The following is a 16,132-nucleotide window of genomic DNA, read 5'->3' on the forward strand; positions in this document are numbered from 1 at the left end:
GAGAAAGAGAGAAGAGGGTGTGAGATTGAACAGGAAGTGAACAGGTCTGTGAAGGAGGTGAGCGGTTAAGAGCGTTGGGCCAGTAACTGAAATGTCGCTGGTTCAAATCCCGAGCCGACTAGGTGCAACATATCTGTCCATGTGCCCTTGATCAAGGCACTTAACCCTAATTGCTCCTGTAAGTCGCTCTGGATAAGAGCTTCTGCCAAGTGACTAAAATGTAAACATTTTTACTTTCTGTACCTTTTCTCTGTTGCGTCCAATATCATCCTCAGTCTCTGAATCTGGAGAATACACACACACACACACACACACAGACACACAGACAGACAGACAGACAGACAGACAGACAGACAGACAGACAGACAGACAGACAGACAGACAGACACACACACGTTAGCACCAGAAAAGATGACGTTCAAGTAGAAACATCTCACTGCACTAGAACAGAGAGCAAAGATGTACCTCCTCAAAGTAGGTCTCCACTGTGATCTTCAACTCCTCCAGATTAGTGGTCTGCAGCTCACTCTGCAGTTTGCTGTTACAACGGGACATGACAGGTTGATGGTGACACTACTCATCTTGGTTTTATAACAACGATACATCAAACATCATCTATTAGTGATGGAGCTTTCCATCTGGGAACTCTGGGAAACGAGATGCTGCATCTCAACATGTCTAATGAATAAATACATTCAGAAAGAGACAGACAGACAGACAGGCACAGACAGACAGATACACAGACAGGCACAGAAAGACAGATACACAGACAGACAGATACACAGACAGGCACAGACAGACAGGCACATACACAGACAGACAGATACACAGACAGGCACACAGGCACAGACAGACAGACAGACAGGCACATACACAGACAGACAGACAGACAGACAGACAGACAGACAGACAGACAGACAGACAGACAGACAGACAGACAGACAGACAGACAGACATACAGACAGGCACAGACAGACAGGCAGGCACAGACAGACAGGCACAAACAGAGAGACAGACAGACAGCCACAGACAGACAGCCACAGACAGACAGACAGACAGACAGACAGACAGACACAGACAGACTTACGTCACAGTGTTCTCCTTCTCTCTACACTGCTGTTCCAGCTTCAGGATTCTCTGTTTCAGTCCATTAACAACCTGCAGGACAATGTCAATCAACACCTTCCTACAACACACACACACACACACACACACACACACAGAGACACACACACACACACACACACACACACACACACACACACACACACACACACAGACACTTACCAGGCTCCCCTGGTGTTTCTTGTCCACCAGACCCAGTGTGTACTCCGGTCCCTGTGGAGGGAAACAACAGGCTCAGATCAGCTAGAGAGACCTCCATGGAGTCACTATGATCTGTTACAGAGACCTCCATGGAGTCACTATGATCTGTTACAGAGACCTCCATGGAGTCACTATGATCTGTTACAGAGACCTCCATGGAGTCACTATGATCTGTTACAGAGACCTCCATGGAGTCACTATGATCTGTTACAGAGACCTCCATGGAGTCACTATGATCTGTTACAGAGACCTCCATGGAGTCACTATGATCTGTTACAGAGACCTCCATGGAGTCACTATGATCTGTTACAGAGACCTCCATGGAGTCACTATGATCTGTTACAGAGACCTCCATGGAGTCACTATGATCTGTTACAGAGACCTCCATGGAGTCACTATGATCTGTTACAGAGACCTCCATGGAGTCACTATGATCTGTTACAGAGACCTCCATGGAGTCACTATGATCTGTTACAGAGACCTCCATGGAGTCACTATGATCTGTTACAGAGACCTCCATGGAGTCACTATGATCTGTTACAGAGACCTCCGTGGAGTCACTATGATCTGTTACAGAGACCTCCGTGGAGTCACTATGATCTGTTACAGAGACCCCCGTGGAGTCACTATGATCTGTTACAGAGACCTCCGTGGAGTCACTATGATCTGTTACAGGGACCTCCGTGGAGTCACTATGATCTGTTACAGAGACCTCCGTGGAGTCACTATGATCTGTTACAGAGACCTCCGTGGAGTCACTATAATCTGTTACAGAGACCTCCGTGGAGTCACTATGATATGTTACAGAGACCTCCATGGAGTCACTATGATCTGTTACAGAGATCTCCATGGAGTCACTATTTTTTATTTTATTTTTTATTTATTTTTTTCACCTTTATTTAACCAGGTAGGCTAGTTGAGAACAAGTTCTCATTTGCAACCGCGACCTGGCCAAGATAAAGCATAGCAGTGTGAACAGACAACACAGAGTTACACATGGAGTAAACAATAAACAAGTCAATAACATGGTAGAAAAAAAAGAGAATCTATATACAATGTGTGCAAAAGGCACACAGGTAGGCAATAAATCGAATAATTACAATTTAGCAGATTAACACTGGAGTGATAAATCATCAGATGATCATGTGCAAGAAGAGATACTGGTGTGCAAAAGAGCAGAAAAGTAAATAAATAAAAGCAGTATGGGGGGTGAGGTAGGTAAAATGGGTGGGTAGTTTACAGATGGACTATGTACAGCTGCAGCGATCGGTTAGCTGCTCGGATAGCAGGTTTTTAAAGTTGTTGAGGGAGATAAAAGTCTCCAACTTCAGAGATTTTTGCAATTCGTTCCAGTCGCAGGCAGCAGAGAACTGGAAGGAAAGGCGTCCAAATGAGGTTTTGGCTTTAGGGATGATCAGTGAGATACACCTGCTGGAGCGCGTGTTGCGGGTGGGTGTAGCCATCGTGACCAGTGAACTGAGATAAGGCGGCACTTTACCTAGCATAGCCTTGTAGATGACCTGGAGCCAGTGGGTCTGACGACGAACATGTAGCGAGGGCCAGCCGACTAGGGCATACAGGTCGCAGTGGTGGGTCGTATAAGGTGCTTTAGTAACAAAACGAATGGCACTGTGATAAACTGCATCCAGTTTGCTGAGTAGAGTATTGGAAGCTATTTTGTAGATGACATCGCCGAAGTCGAGGATCGGTAGGATAGTCAGTTTTACTAGGGTAAGTTTGGCGGCGTGAGTGAAGGAGGCTTTGTTGCGGAATAGAAAGCCGATTCTTGCTTTGATTTTGGATTGGAGATGTTTGATATGAGTCTGGAAGGAGAGTTTGCAGTCTAGCCAGACACCTAGGTACTTATAGATGTCCACATATTCTAGGTCGGAACCGTCCAGGGTGGTGATGCTAGTCGGGCGTGCGGGTGCAGGCAGCGAACGGTTGAAAAGCATGCATTTGGTTTTACTAGCGTTTAAGAGCAGTTGGAGGCCACGGAAGGAGTGTTGTATGGCATTGAAGCTCGTTTGGAGGTTAGATAGCACAGTGTCCAAGGAAGGGCCGGAAGTATATAGAATGGTGTCGTCTGCGTAGAGGTGGATCAGGGAATCGCCCGCAGCAAGAGCAACATCATTGATGTATACAGAGAAAAGAGTCGGCCCGAGAATTGAACCCTGTGGTACCCCCATAGAGACTGCCAGAGGACCGGACAACATGCCCTCCGATTTGACACACTGAACTCTGTCTGCAAAGTAGTTGGTGAACCAGGCAAGGCAGTCATTAGAAAAACCGAGGCTACTGAGTCTGCCGATAAGAATATGGTGATTGACAGAGTCGAAAGCCTTGGCCAGGTCGATGAAGACGGCTGCACAGTAATGTCTTTTATCGATGGCGGTTATGATATCGTTTAGTACCTTGAGCGTGGCTGAGGTGCACCCATGACCGGCTCGGAAACCGGATTGCACAGCGGAGAAGGTACGGTGGGATTCGAGATGGTCAGTGATCTGTTTGTTGACTTGGCTTTCGAAGACCTTAGATAGGCAGGGCAGGATGGATATAGGTCTGTAACAGTTTGGGTCCAGGGTGTCTCCCCCTTTGAAGAGGGGGATGACCGCGGCAGCTTTCCAATCCTTGGGGATCTCAGATGTTACGAAGGAGAGGTTGAACAGGCTGGTGATAGGGGGTGCGACAATGGCGGCGGACAGTTTCAGAAATAGGGGGTCCAGATTGTCAAGCCCAGCTGATTTGTATGGGTCCAGGTTTTCCAGCTCTTTCAGAACATCTGCTATCTGGATTTGGGTAAAGGAGAAGCTGGGGAGGCTTGGGCGAGTAGCAGCGGGGGGGGCGGGGCTGTTGGCCAAGGTTGGAGTCGCCAGGAGGAAGGCATGGCCAGCCATTGAGAAATGCTTGTTGAAGTCTTCGATTATCATGGATTTATCGGTGGTGACCGTGTTACCTAGCCTCAGTGCAGTGGGCAGCTGGGAGGAGGTGCTCTTGTTCTCCATGGACTTTACAGTATCCCAGAACTTTTTGGAGTTAGAGCTACAGGATGCAAATTTCTGCTTGAAAAAGCTGGCCTTTGCTTTCCTGACTGACTGCGTGTATTGGTTCCTGACTTCCCTGAACAGTTGCATATCGCGGGGGCTCTTCGATGCTATTGCAGTTCGCCACAGGATGTTTTTGTGCTGGTCGAGGGCAGTCAGGTCTGGAGTGAACCAAGGGCTATATCTGTTCTTGGTTCTGCATTTTTTGAACGGAGCATGCTTGTCTAATATGGTGAGGAAGTAACATTTAAAGAATGACCAGGCATCCTCAACTGACGGGATGAGGTCAATATCCTTCCAGGGTACCCGGGCCAGGTCGATTAGAAAGGCCTGCTCGCAGAAGTGTTTTAGGGAGCGTTTGACAGTGATGAGGGGTGGTCGTTTGACCGCGGACCCGTGGCGGATACAGGCAATGAGGCAGTGATCGCTGAGATCTTGATTGAAGACAGCAGAGGTGTATTTGGAGGGCAGGTTGGTCAGGATAATGTCTATTAGGGTGCCCATGTTTACGGATTTAGGGTTGTACCTGGTGGGTTCCTTGATGATTTGTGTGAGATTGAGGGCATCAAGCTTGGATTGTAGGACTGCCGGGGTGTTAAGCATATCCCAGTTTAGGTCACCTAACAGAACAAACTCTGAAGCTAGATGGGGAGCGATCAATTCACAGATGGTGTCCAGGGCACAGCTGGGAGCTGAGGGGGGTCGGTAGCAGGCGGCAACAGTGAGAGACTTATTTCTGGAGAGATTAATTTTTAAAATTAGAAGTTCGAACTGTTTGGGCATAGACCTGGAAAGTATGACAGAACTTTGCAGGCTATCTCTGCAGTAGATTGCAACTCCTCCCCCTTTGGCAGTTCTATCTTGACGGAAAGTGTTATAGTTGGGTATGGAAATCTCAGAATTTTTGGTGGCCTTCCTAAGCCAGGATTCGGACACGGCAAGGACATCAGGGTTGGCAGAGTGTGCTAAAGCGGTGAGTAAGGCAAACTTAGGGAGGAGGCTTCTGATGTTGACATGCATGAGGCCAAGGCTTTTTCGATCACAGAAGTCAACAAATGAGGGTGACTGGGGACATGCAGGGCCTGGGTTTACCTCCACATCACCCGAGGAACAGAGGAGTAGTAGGATGAGGGTGCGGCTAAAGGCTATCAAAACTGGTCGCCTAGAGCGTTGGGGACAAAGAATAAAAGGAGCAGATTTATGGGCGTGGTAGAATAGATTCTGGGCATAATGTGCAGACAGGGGTATGGTGGGGCGTGGGTACAGCGGAGGCAAGCCCAGGCACTGGGTGATGATAAGAGAGGTTGTATCTCTGGACATGCTGGTCTCAATGGGTGAGGTCACCGCATGTGTGGGGGGTGGGACCAAGGAGGTATCAGAGGTACGGAGAGTGGAACTACAGGGTCCATTGCAAACCAAAACAATGATAATGATAACTAGCCTGAACAACAGTATGCAAGGCATATTGATATTTGAGAGAGACATACAATAAGGCATAAAGTGATTGCAGGTCTTGATTGGGAGAGCTAGCTAAAACAACAGGTAAGATAACAGCAGCAATAACAGGGTGCTAGTCTAACACAGCAACAACAGGTAAAAATGGCGACGACTAGGCAGAGAGGGTCGGATTAACTACACACAGATCCTGAGTTAAAGCACAGAGCCGACAGATAAAACACAAATAAACAGAATGGAGTACCGTGAATTAATGGACAGTCAAGCATGCATCAGCTATGTAGCCAAGTGATCATAGTGTCCAGGGGGCAGCCGTAGATGGAGCAGGGAGGCCTCCACTAAGCTAGCACGCGGCGTTTAAAGTTAGTAGCCCGGGGGGTGGTCTGCTCAGACGGAGGGGGTCTGCTCAGACGTGGTCGTGTCAACAGAGAATCCAAGCCAGATGGCGATGGCGAAAGAGAGGTTGTGAATTGTAGAATTGTGTTTGCTAACTGGTGCTAGCTTCGTGGCAGTGGCGCTAGCTGCGCTAGCCGCAAGCTAGCTGTGAGGATCAGAAGCAGTGGCTCAGGGATTACGGCAGGAATCCGGCGTTGTTGTCGAGAGACAGTCCGATGCTGGTAAATTGGTGAGTAATATCCAGGCTAATAACAGGGCTGGTGTCTGTGCAGAAGGTAGAAGCTACTAGCAGCGGCAAAAAAAAAAATGGCTAAATTAGCTTGTAGCTGGTATTGTAGCCCAAGAATTCGCTGGTAGACCTCTTCAGCTAGCCGGCAGATGGGCCTAGCTCGAGGCTAGCTCAAGGCTAACTGGTGCTTGCTTCGGGACAGAGGTGTTAGCCAGTAGTAGCCACTCGGTTGCAGCTAGCTAGCTGTGATGATACGGTGTAATTGTCCAGAGCTTGCGTCAGGAATCCGGTGATGTGGTAGAGAAAAAGCAGTCCTGTATGCTCTGGGTTGATATCGCGCTTGCAGACTGGCAGGTATTGGCCCGGTATTGAAGCTGGCTGTGTCCGAGTTGAGGGTGAAGACCGCAGCAGTGGCTAACTGACTACTAGCTAGTAGCTAGTTATCTGGCTAGCTTCTGATTGGGGTTACGGTTCTAAAGTATAAAAAAAATAGCAGGTCCGTACCACATTGGGTGAGGCGGAGTGTAGAAATGTATATTCAGTTCCTAGATGGAAAGTGAAATTAAAATATATACGAAATGTATACGAAAAATACGAAGACTATTTACACAGGACAGGACAAAACAAAGACACGTCCGACTGCTACGCCACACTTGGATCACAATGATCTGCGGCCCACGCTTGGATTGCGTCCTACCTGACAGGTCGCTCCTACCAGGTGGCGTGGCGAGAATCTGTCTCCTCACCACGTGCTCTCACCACTGGTGTCCCCCAGGGCTCTGTTCTAGGCCCTCTCCTATTCTCGCTATACACCAAGTCACTTGGCTCTGTCATAACCTCACATGGTCTCTCCTATCATTGCTATGCAGACGACACACAACTAATCTTCTCCTTTCCCCCTTCTGATGACCAGGTGGCGAATCGCATCTCTGCATGTCTGGCAGACATATCAGTGTGGATGACGGATCACCACCTCAAGCTGAACCTCGGCAAGACGGAGCTGCTCTTCCTCCCGGGGAAGGACTGCCCGTTCCATGATCTCGCCATCACGGTTGACAACTCCATTGTGTCCTCCTCCCAGAGCGCTAAGAACCTTGGCGTGATCCTGGACAACACCCTGTCGTTCTCAACCAACATCAAGGCGGTGGCCCGTTCCTGTAGGTTCATGCTCTACAACATCCGCAGAGTACGACCCTGCCTCACACAGGAAGCGGCGCAGGTCCTAATCCAGGCACTTGTCATCTCCCGTCTGGATTACTGCAACTCGCTGTTGGCTGGGCTCCCTGCCTGTGCCATTAAACCCCTACAACTCATCCAGAACGCCGCAGCCCGTCTGGTGTTCAACCTTCCCAAGTTCTCTCACGTCACCCCGCTCCTCCGCTCTCTCCACTGGCTTCCAGTTGAAGCTCGCATCCGCTACAAGACCATGGTGCTTGCCTACGGAGCTGTGAGGGGAACGGCACCTCAGTACCTCCAGGCTCTGATCAGGCCCTACACCCAAACAAGGGCACTGCGTTCATCCACCTCTGGCCTGCTCGCCTCCCTACCACTGAGGAAGTACAGTTCCCGCTCAGCCCAGTCAAAACTGTTCGCTGCTCTGGCCCCCCAATGGTGGAACAAACTCCCTCACGACGCCAGGACAGCGGAGTCAATCACCACCTTCCGGAGACACCTGAAACCCCACCTCTTTAAGGAATACCTAGGATAGGATAAAGTAATCCTTCTCACTCCCCCCCCCCTTAAAAGATTTAGATGCACTATTGTAAAGTGGCCGTTCCACTGGATGTCATAAGGTGAATGCACCAATTTGTAAGTCGCTCTGGATAAGAGCGTCTGCTAAATGACTTAAATGTAAATGTAAATCTGTTACAGAGACCTCCATGGAGTCACTATGATCTGTTACAGAGACCTCCATGGAGTCACTATGATATGTTACAGAGACCTCCATGGAGTCACTATGATCTGTTACAGAGACCTCCATGGAGTCACTATGATCTGTTACAGAGACCTCCATGGAGTCACTATGATCTGTTACAGAGACCTCCATGGAGTAAGTTGGTGGGGATCAGTATGATCTGAGGTGATGATGCTGGGGGTCACTATGATCTGAGGTGATGCTGCTGGGGGTCAGTATGATCTGAGGTGATGCTGCTGGGGGTCAGTATGATCTGAGGTGATGCTGCTGGGGGTCAGTATGATCTGAGGTGATGCTGCTGGGGGTCACTATGATCTGAGGTGATGCTGCTTGGGGTCACTATGATCTGAGGTGATGCTGCTGGGGGTCAGTATGATCTGAGGTGATGATGCTGGGGGTCAGTATGATCTGATGTGATGCTGCTGGGGGTCAGTATGATCTGAGGTGATGCTGCTGGGGGTCAGTATGATCTGAGGTGATGCTGCTGGGGGTTAGTATGATCTGAGGTGATGATGCTGCTGGGGGTCAGTATGATCTGAGGTGATGATGCTGCTGGGGGTCAGTATGATCTGAGGTGATGATGCTGCTGGGGTCAGTATGATCTGAGGTGATGATGCTGCTGGGGGTCAGTATGATCTGAGGTGATGATGCTGGGGGTCACTATGATCTGAGGTGATGCTGCTGGGGGTCAGTATGATCTGAGGTGATGCTGCTGGGGGTCAGTATGATCTGAGGTGATGATGCTGGGGGTTGGTACCTTGGTGGGATCCAGCAGCTGTTCTATTTGCTTGTCTTTCTTAGTTTTGTCCTCCTCCAGACGCCGTAGTTTGGCTTTCATCCTGTCCTTCTCGGACTTCTGAGCCTGAAGACTCTGGAGAGGAACAAACAGACCTGATCAATTCCTCTGAGTTCAGGATTAAAGCCATTAGATTTCTGCCATTTACTAGAAGGTTCTAAATGTCCAACACCTACTACAAAGTAGGATCAATGAGTAAGCCAGCTAACTTGCCTAAATATTCCAAAAATACCTTTGTTTTGTGTGTGTGTGTGTGTGTGTGTGTGTGTGTGTGTGTGTTTCGTTACCTTCTTGAGGTGGATGATCTCATCGTACATGTCCTCCTTCTCTCTGTAGTCTGGAGGGAGAATAACTGTTACACACTGTAGAATAACTGTTACACACTGTAGAATAACTGTTACACTGTAGAATAACTGTTACACTGTAGAATAACTGTTACATACTGTAGAACAACTGTTACACTGTAGAATAACTGTTACACACTGTAGAATAACTGTTACACACTGTAGAATAACTGTTACACACTGTAGAATAACTGTTACACACTGTAGAATAACTGTTACACTGTAGAATAACTGTTACACACTGTGGAATAACTGTTACACACTGTAGAATAACTGTTACACTGTAGAATAACTGTTACACTGTAGAATAACTGTTACACACTGTGGAATAACTGTTACACACTGTAGAATAACTGTTACACTGTAGAATAACTGTTACACTGTAGAATAACTGTTACACTGTAGAATAACTGTTACACTGTAGAATAACTGTTACACACTGTGGAATAACTGTTACACACTGTAGAATAACTGTTACACACTGTAGAATAACTGTTACATACTGTAGAATAACTGTTACATACTGTAGAATAACTGTTACATACTGTAGAACAACTGTTACACTGTAGAATAACTGTTACACACACTAGAATAACTGTTAAACACTGTAGAATAACTGTTACACACTGTACAATAACTGTTACAAACTCTGTAGAATAACTGTTACAAACTCTGTAGAATAACTGTTAAACACTGTAGAATAACTGTTACACTGTAGAATAACTGTTACACACTGTGTAATAACTGTTACACACTGTAGAATAACTGTTACACACTGTAGAATAACTGTTAAACACTGTAGAATAACTGTTAAACACTGTAGAATAACTGTTAGACACTGTAGAATAACTGTTAGACACTGTAGAATAACTGTTACACTGTAGAATAACTGTTACACACACTGTAGAATAACTGTAGAATAACTGTTACACACTGTAGAATAACTGTTACACACTGTAGAATAACTGTTACACACTGTAGAATAACTGTTACACACTGTAGAATAACTGTTACACACTGTAGAATAACTGTTACACACTGTAGAATAACTGTTACACACTGTAGAATAACTGTTACACACTGTAGAATAACTGTTACACACTGTAGAATAACTGTTACACACTGTAGAATAACTGTTACACACTGTAGAATAACTGTTACACACTGTAGAATAACTGTTACACACTGTGGAATAACTGTTACACACTGTGGAATAACTGTTACACACTGTAGAATAACTGTTAAACACTGTAGAATAACTGTTAAACACTGTAGAATAACTGTTACACTGTAGAATAACTGTTACACTGTAGAATAACTGTTACACACTGTAGAATAACTGTTACACTGTAGAATAACTGTTACACTGTAGAATAACTGTTACACTGTAGAATAACTGTTACACACTGTAGAATAACTGTTACACACTGTAGAATAACTGTTACACACTGTAGAATAACTGTTGCAAACTGTAGAATAACTGTTGCAAACTGTAGAATAACTGTTACACACTGTAGAATAACTGTTACACACTGTAGAATAACTGTTACACTGTAGAATAACTGTTACACACTGTAGAATAATTGTTACACACTGTAGAATAACTGTTACACACTGTAGAACAACTGTTACACACTGTAGAATAACTGTTACACACTGTAGAATAACTGTTACACACTGTAGAATAACTGTTACACACTGTAGAATAAATGTTACACACTGTAGAATAAATTTAACACTGTAGAATAACTGTATAATAACTGTTACATTGTAGAATAACTGTAGAATAATTGTTACACACTGTAGAATAACTGTTACACACTGTAGAATAACTGTTACACACTGTAGAATAACTGTTACACACTGTAGAATAACTGTTACACACTGTAGAATAACTGTTACACACTGTAGAATAAATGTTACACACTGTAGAATAACTGTTACACTGTAGAATAACTGTTACACTGTAGAATAACTGTTACACACTGTAGAATGACTGTTACACTGTAGAATAACTGTTACACTGTAGAATAACTGTTACACACTGTAGAATAACTGTTACATTGTAGAATAACTGTTACACACTGTAGAATAACTGTTACACACTGTAGAATAACTGTTACACACTGTAGAATAACTGTTACATTGTAGAATAACTGTTACACACTGTAGAATACCTGTTACACCGTAAAAAAACTGTTACATTGTAGAATAACTGTTACACTGTAGAATAACTGTTACACACTGTAGAATAACTGTTACATTGTAGAATAACTGTTACATTGTAGAATAACTGTTACATTGTAGAATAACTGTTACATTGTAGAATAACTGTTACACTGTAGAATAACTGTAGAATAACTGTTACACACTGTAGAATAACTGTTACACCGTAAAATAACTGTTACACCGTAAAATAACTGTTACATTGTAGAATAACTGTTACACCGTAAAATAACTGTTACATTGTAAAATAACTGTTACATTGTAGAATAACTGTTACACTGTAGAATAACTGTTACACCGTAAAATAACTGTTACACCGTAAAATAACTGTTACATTGTAGAATAACTGTTACACTGTAGAATAACTGTTACACACTGTAGAATAACTGTTACACTGTAGAATAACTGTTACACACTGTAGAATAACTGTTACATTGTAGAATAACTGTTACATTGTAGAATAACTGTTACATTGTAGAATAACTGTTACATTGTAGAATAACTGTTACACTGTAGAATAACTGTTACACTGTAGAATAACTGTTACACTGTAGAATAACTGTTACACACTGTAGAATAACTGTTACACTGTAGAATAACTGTTACACTGTAGAATAACTGTTACACACTGTAGAATAACTGTTACACACTGTAGAATAACTGTTACACACTGTAGAATAACTGTTACACACACTAGAATAACTGTTAAACACTGTAGAATAACTGTTACACACTGTAGAATAACTGTTACACTGTAGAATAACTGTTACACACACTAGAATAACTGTTAAACACTGTAGAATAACTGTTACACACTGTAGAATAACTGTTACACTGTAGAATAACTGTTACACACTGTAGAATAACTGTTACACACTGTAGAATAACTGTTACACACACTAGAATAACTGTTAAACACTGTAGAATAACTGTTACACACTGTAGAATAACTGTTACACACTGTAGAATAACTGTTACACTGTAGAATAACTGTTACACACTGTAGAATAACTGTTACACTGTAGAATAACTGTTAAACACTGTAGAATAACTGTTACATTGTAGAATAACTGTTACACACTAGAATAACTGTTACACTGTAGAATAACTGTTACACTGTAGAATAGCACACACACACACACACTCACACACACACGCACACACCATTGGGTGAGGAGTGCAGGTGTTTGGGTTTCTTAATGCCCAGAGCCTGTTGGAGATACTCTGGAGTACAGGGAGAAGAGGAGAGACAGGCTGAGGTGTGTGTTGTGTCAAAGTCAACTCTCAGAGACTGGGACAGACCTAGAGAGAGAGAGAGGAGAGAGAGAGGAGAGACAGGCTGAGGTGTTGTGTCAAAGTCAACTCTCAGAGACTGAGACAGGCCTAGAGAGAGAGAAAAGAGAGACAGGTTGAGGTGTGTGTTGTGTCAAAGTCAACTCTCAGAGACTGGGACAGACCTAGAGAGAGAGAGAGAGAGAAAGAGAGAGAGAGAGAATAACATATTTTTAATACAATGGTAGACATATAATGAATAATGTTGTGAAAGACATGGTTCCCCTCTGAGCAAAACATATCACTAGGGTCAACAAAACCCTACAAGCTGTCAGCTGGAATAACATGCAACAAGATACCACACTAGCTGAATAACTGTGTGTGTATGTCCCTATGGAGGTTAGGAATAGAGTTGTCTCTCTGGTTTCTATGGAGGTTTAGGAATAGAGTTGTCTCTCTGGTTTCTACGGAGGTTTAGGAATAGAGTTGTCTGGTTTCTACGGAGGTTTAGGAATAGAGTTGTCTCTCTGGTTTCTATGGAGGTTTAGGAATAGAGTTGTCTCTCTGGTTTCTATGGAGGTTTAGGAATAGAGTTGTCTCTGGTTTCTATGGAGGTTTAGGAATAGAGTTGTCTCTGGTTTCTATGGAGGTTTAGGAATAGAGTTGTCTGGTTTCTACGGAGGTTTAGGAATAGAGTTGTCTCTCTGGTTTCTATGGAGGTTTAGGAATAGAGTTGTCTCTCTGGTTTCTATGGAGGTTTAGGAATAGAGTTGTCTCTGGTTTCTATGGAGGTTTAGGAATAGAGTTGTCTGGTTTCTACGGAGGTTTAGGAATAGAGTTGTCTCTCTGGTTTCTATGGAGGTTTAGGAATAGAGTTGTCTCTCTGGTTTCTATGGAGGTTTAGGAATAGAGTTGTCTCTAGTTTCTATGGAGGTTTATGAATAGAGTTGTCTCTCTGGTTTCTATGGAGGTTTAGGAATAGAGTTGTCTCTCTGGTTTCTATGGAGGTTTAGGAATAGAGTTGTCTCTCTGGTTTCTATGGAGGTTTAGGAATAGAGTTGTCTCTCTGGTTTCTATGGAGGTTTAGGAATAGAGTTGTCTCTCTGGTTTCTATGGAGGTTTAGGAATAGAGTTGTCTCTGGTTTCTATGGAGGTTTAGGAATAGAGTTGTCTCTCTGGTTTCTATGGAGGTTTAGGAATAGAGTTGTCTCTCTGGTTTCTACGGAGGTTTAGGAATAGAGTTGTCTCTCTGGTTTCTACGGAGGTTTAGGAATAGAGTTGTCTCTCTGGTTTCTATGGAGGTTTAGGAATAGAGTTGTCTCTGGTTTCTATGGAGGTTTAGGAATAGAGTTGTCTCTCTGGTTTCTATGGAGGTTTAGGAATAGAGTTGTCTCTGGTTTCTATGGAGGTTTAGGAATAGAGTTGTCTCTGGTTTCTATGGAGGTTTAGGAATAGAGTTGTCTCTCTGGTTTCTATGGAAGTTTAGGAATAGAGTTGTCTCTCTGGTTTCTATGGAGGTTGAGGAACAGAGTTGTCTCTCTGGTTTCTATGGAGGTTTAGGAATAGAGTTGTCTCTGGTTTCTATGGAGGTTTAGGAATAGAGTTGTCTCTGGTTTCTATGGAGGTTTAGGAATAGAGTTGTCTCTCTGGTTTCTATGGAAGTTTAGGAATAGAGTTGTCTCTCTGGTTTCTATGGAGGTTTAGGAATAGAGTTGTCTCTCTGGTTTCTATGGAGGTTGAGGAACAGAGTTGTCTCTCTGGTTTCTATGGAGGTTTAGGAATAGAGTTGTCTCTCTGGTTTCTATGGAGGTTGAGGAACAGAGTTGTCTCTCTGGTTTCTATGGAGGTTTAGGAATAGAGTTGTCTCTCTGGTTTCTATGGAGGTTTAGGAATAGAGTTGTCTCTGGTTTCTATGGAGGTTTAGGAATAGAGTTGTCTCTCTGGTTTCTACGGAGGTTTAGGAATAGAGTTGTCTCTGGTTTCTATGGAGGTTTAGGAATAGAGTTGTCTCTCTGGTTTCTACGGAGGTTTAGGAATAGAGTTGTCTCTCTGGTTTCTACGGAGGTTTAGGAATAGAGTTGTCTCTCTGGTTTCTATGGAGGTTTAGGAATAGAGTTGTCTCTCTGGTTTCTATGGAGGTTTAGGAATAGAGTTGTCTCTGGTTTCTATGGAGGTTTAGGAATAGAGTTGTCTCTCTGGTTTCTATGGAGGTTTAGGAATAGAGTTGTCTCTGGTTTCTATGGAGGTTTAGGAATAGAGTTGTCTCTGGTTTCTATGGAGGTTTAGGAATAGAGTTGGCTCTCTGGTTTCTATGGAGATTTAGGAATAGAGTTGTCTCTGGTTTCTATGGAGGTTTAGGAATAGAGTTGTCTCTGGTTTCTATGGAGGTTTAGGAATAGAGTTGTCTCTCTGGTTTCTATGGAAGTTTAGGAATAGAGTTGTCTCTCTGGTTTCTATGGAGGTTGAGGAACAGAGTTGTCTCTCTGGTTTCTATGGAGGTTTAGGAATAGAGTTGTCTCTGGTTTCTATGGAGGTTTAGGAATAGAGTTGTCTCTGGTTTCTATGGAGGTTTAGGAATAGAGTTGTCTCTCTGGTTTCTATGGAGGTTTAGGAATAGAGTTGTCTCTCTGGTTTCTATGGAGGTTTAGGAATAGAGTTGTCTCTCTGGTTTCTATGGAGGTTTAGGAATAGAGTTGTCTCTGGTTTCTATGGAGGTTTAGGAATAGAGTTGTCTCTCTGGTTTCTATGGAGGTTTAGGAATAGAGTTGTCTCTCTGGTTTCTATGGAGGTTTAGGAATAGAGTTGTCTCTCTGGTTTCTATGGAGGTTTAGGAATAGAGTTGTCTCTCTGGTTTCTATGGAGGTTTAGGAATAGAGTTGTCTCTCTGGTTTCTATGGAGGTTTAGGAATAGAGTTGTCTCTCTGGTTTCTATGGAGGTTTAGGAATAGAGTTGTCTCTGGTTTCTATGGAAGTTTAGGAATAGAGTTGTCTGGTTTCTATGGAGGTTTAGGAATAGAGTTGTCTCTCTGGTTTCTATGGAGGTTTAGGAATAGAGTTGTCTCTCTGGTTTCTATGGAGGTTTAGGAATAGAGTTGTCTCTGGTTTCTATGGAGGTTTAGGAATAGAGTT

At 43.9% G+C, this 16,132-nt stretch overlaps 1 protein-coding gene across 6 annotated transcripts in view; it reads right to left on the bottom strand.

Moving 5' to 3' along the window:
- iqce (IQ motif containing E) overlaps positions 1-16,132 on the bottom strand; it is a 35,574-nt gene that overhangs the window by 9,190 nt on the left and 10,252 nt on the right. For 5 of the 6 annotated variants that reach the window (XM_071390139.1, XM_071390140.1, XM_071390138.1 and 2 more), the window contains 4 exons: positions 1,288-1,338; positions 1,088-1,158; positions 466-538; positions 244-284 (listed from right to left, as the gene is read on the bottom strand). In XM_071390139.1, the coding sequence (XP_071246240.1) occupies positions 244-284; positions 466-538; positions 1,088-1,158; positions 1,288-1,338 (236 nt within the window). Of the gene's footprint in view, positions 1-243; positions 285-465; positions 539-1,087; positions 1,159-1,287; positions 1,339-9,122; positions 9,237-9,448; positions 9,499-12,895; positions 13,297-16,132 lie in introns of those variants that run through there. The other variant, XM_071390141.1, reaches the window with a different exon arrangement.

This window comes from Salvelinus alpinus, chromosome 2, assembly GCF_045679555.1.
Source record: "Salvelinus alpinus chromosome 2, SLU_Salpinus.1, whole genome shotgun sequence".
Classification (NCBI taxonomy): Eukaryota; Metazoa; Chordata; class Actinopteri; order Salmoniformes; family Salmonidae; genus Salvelinus; species Salvelinus alpinus.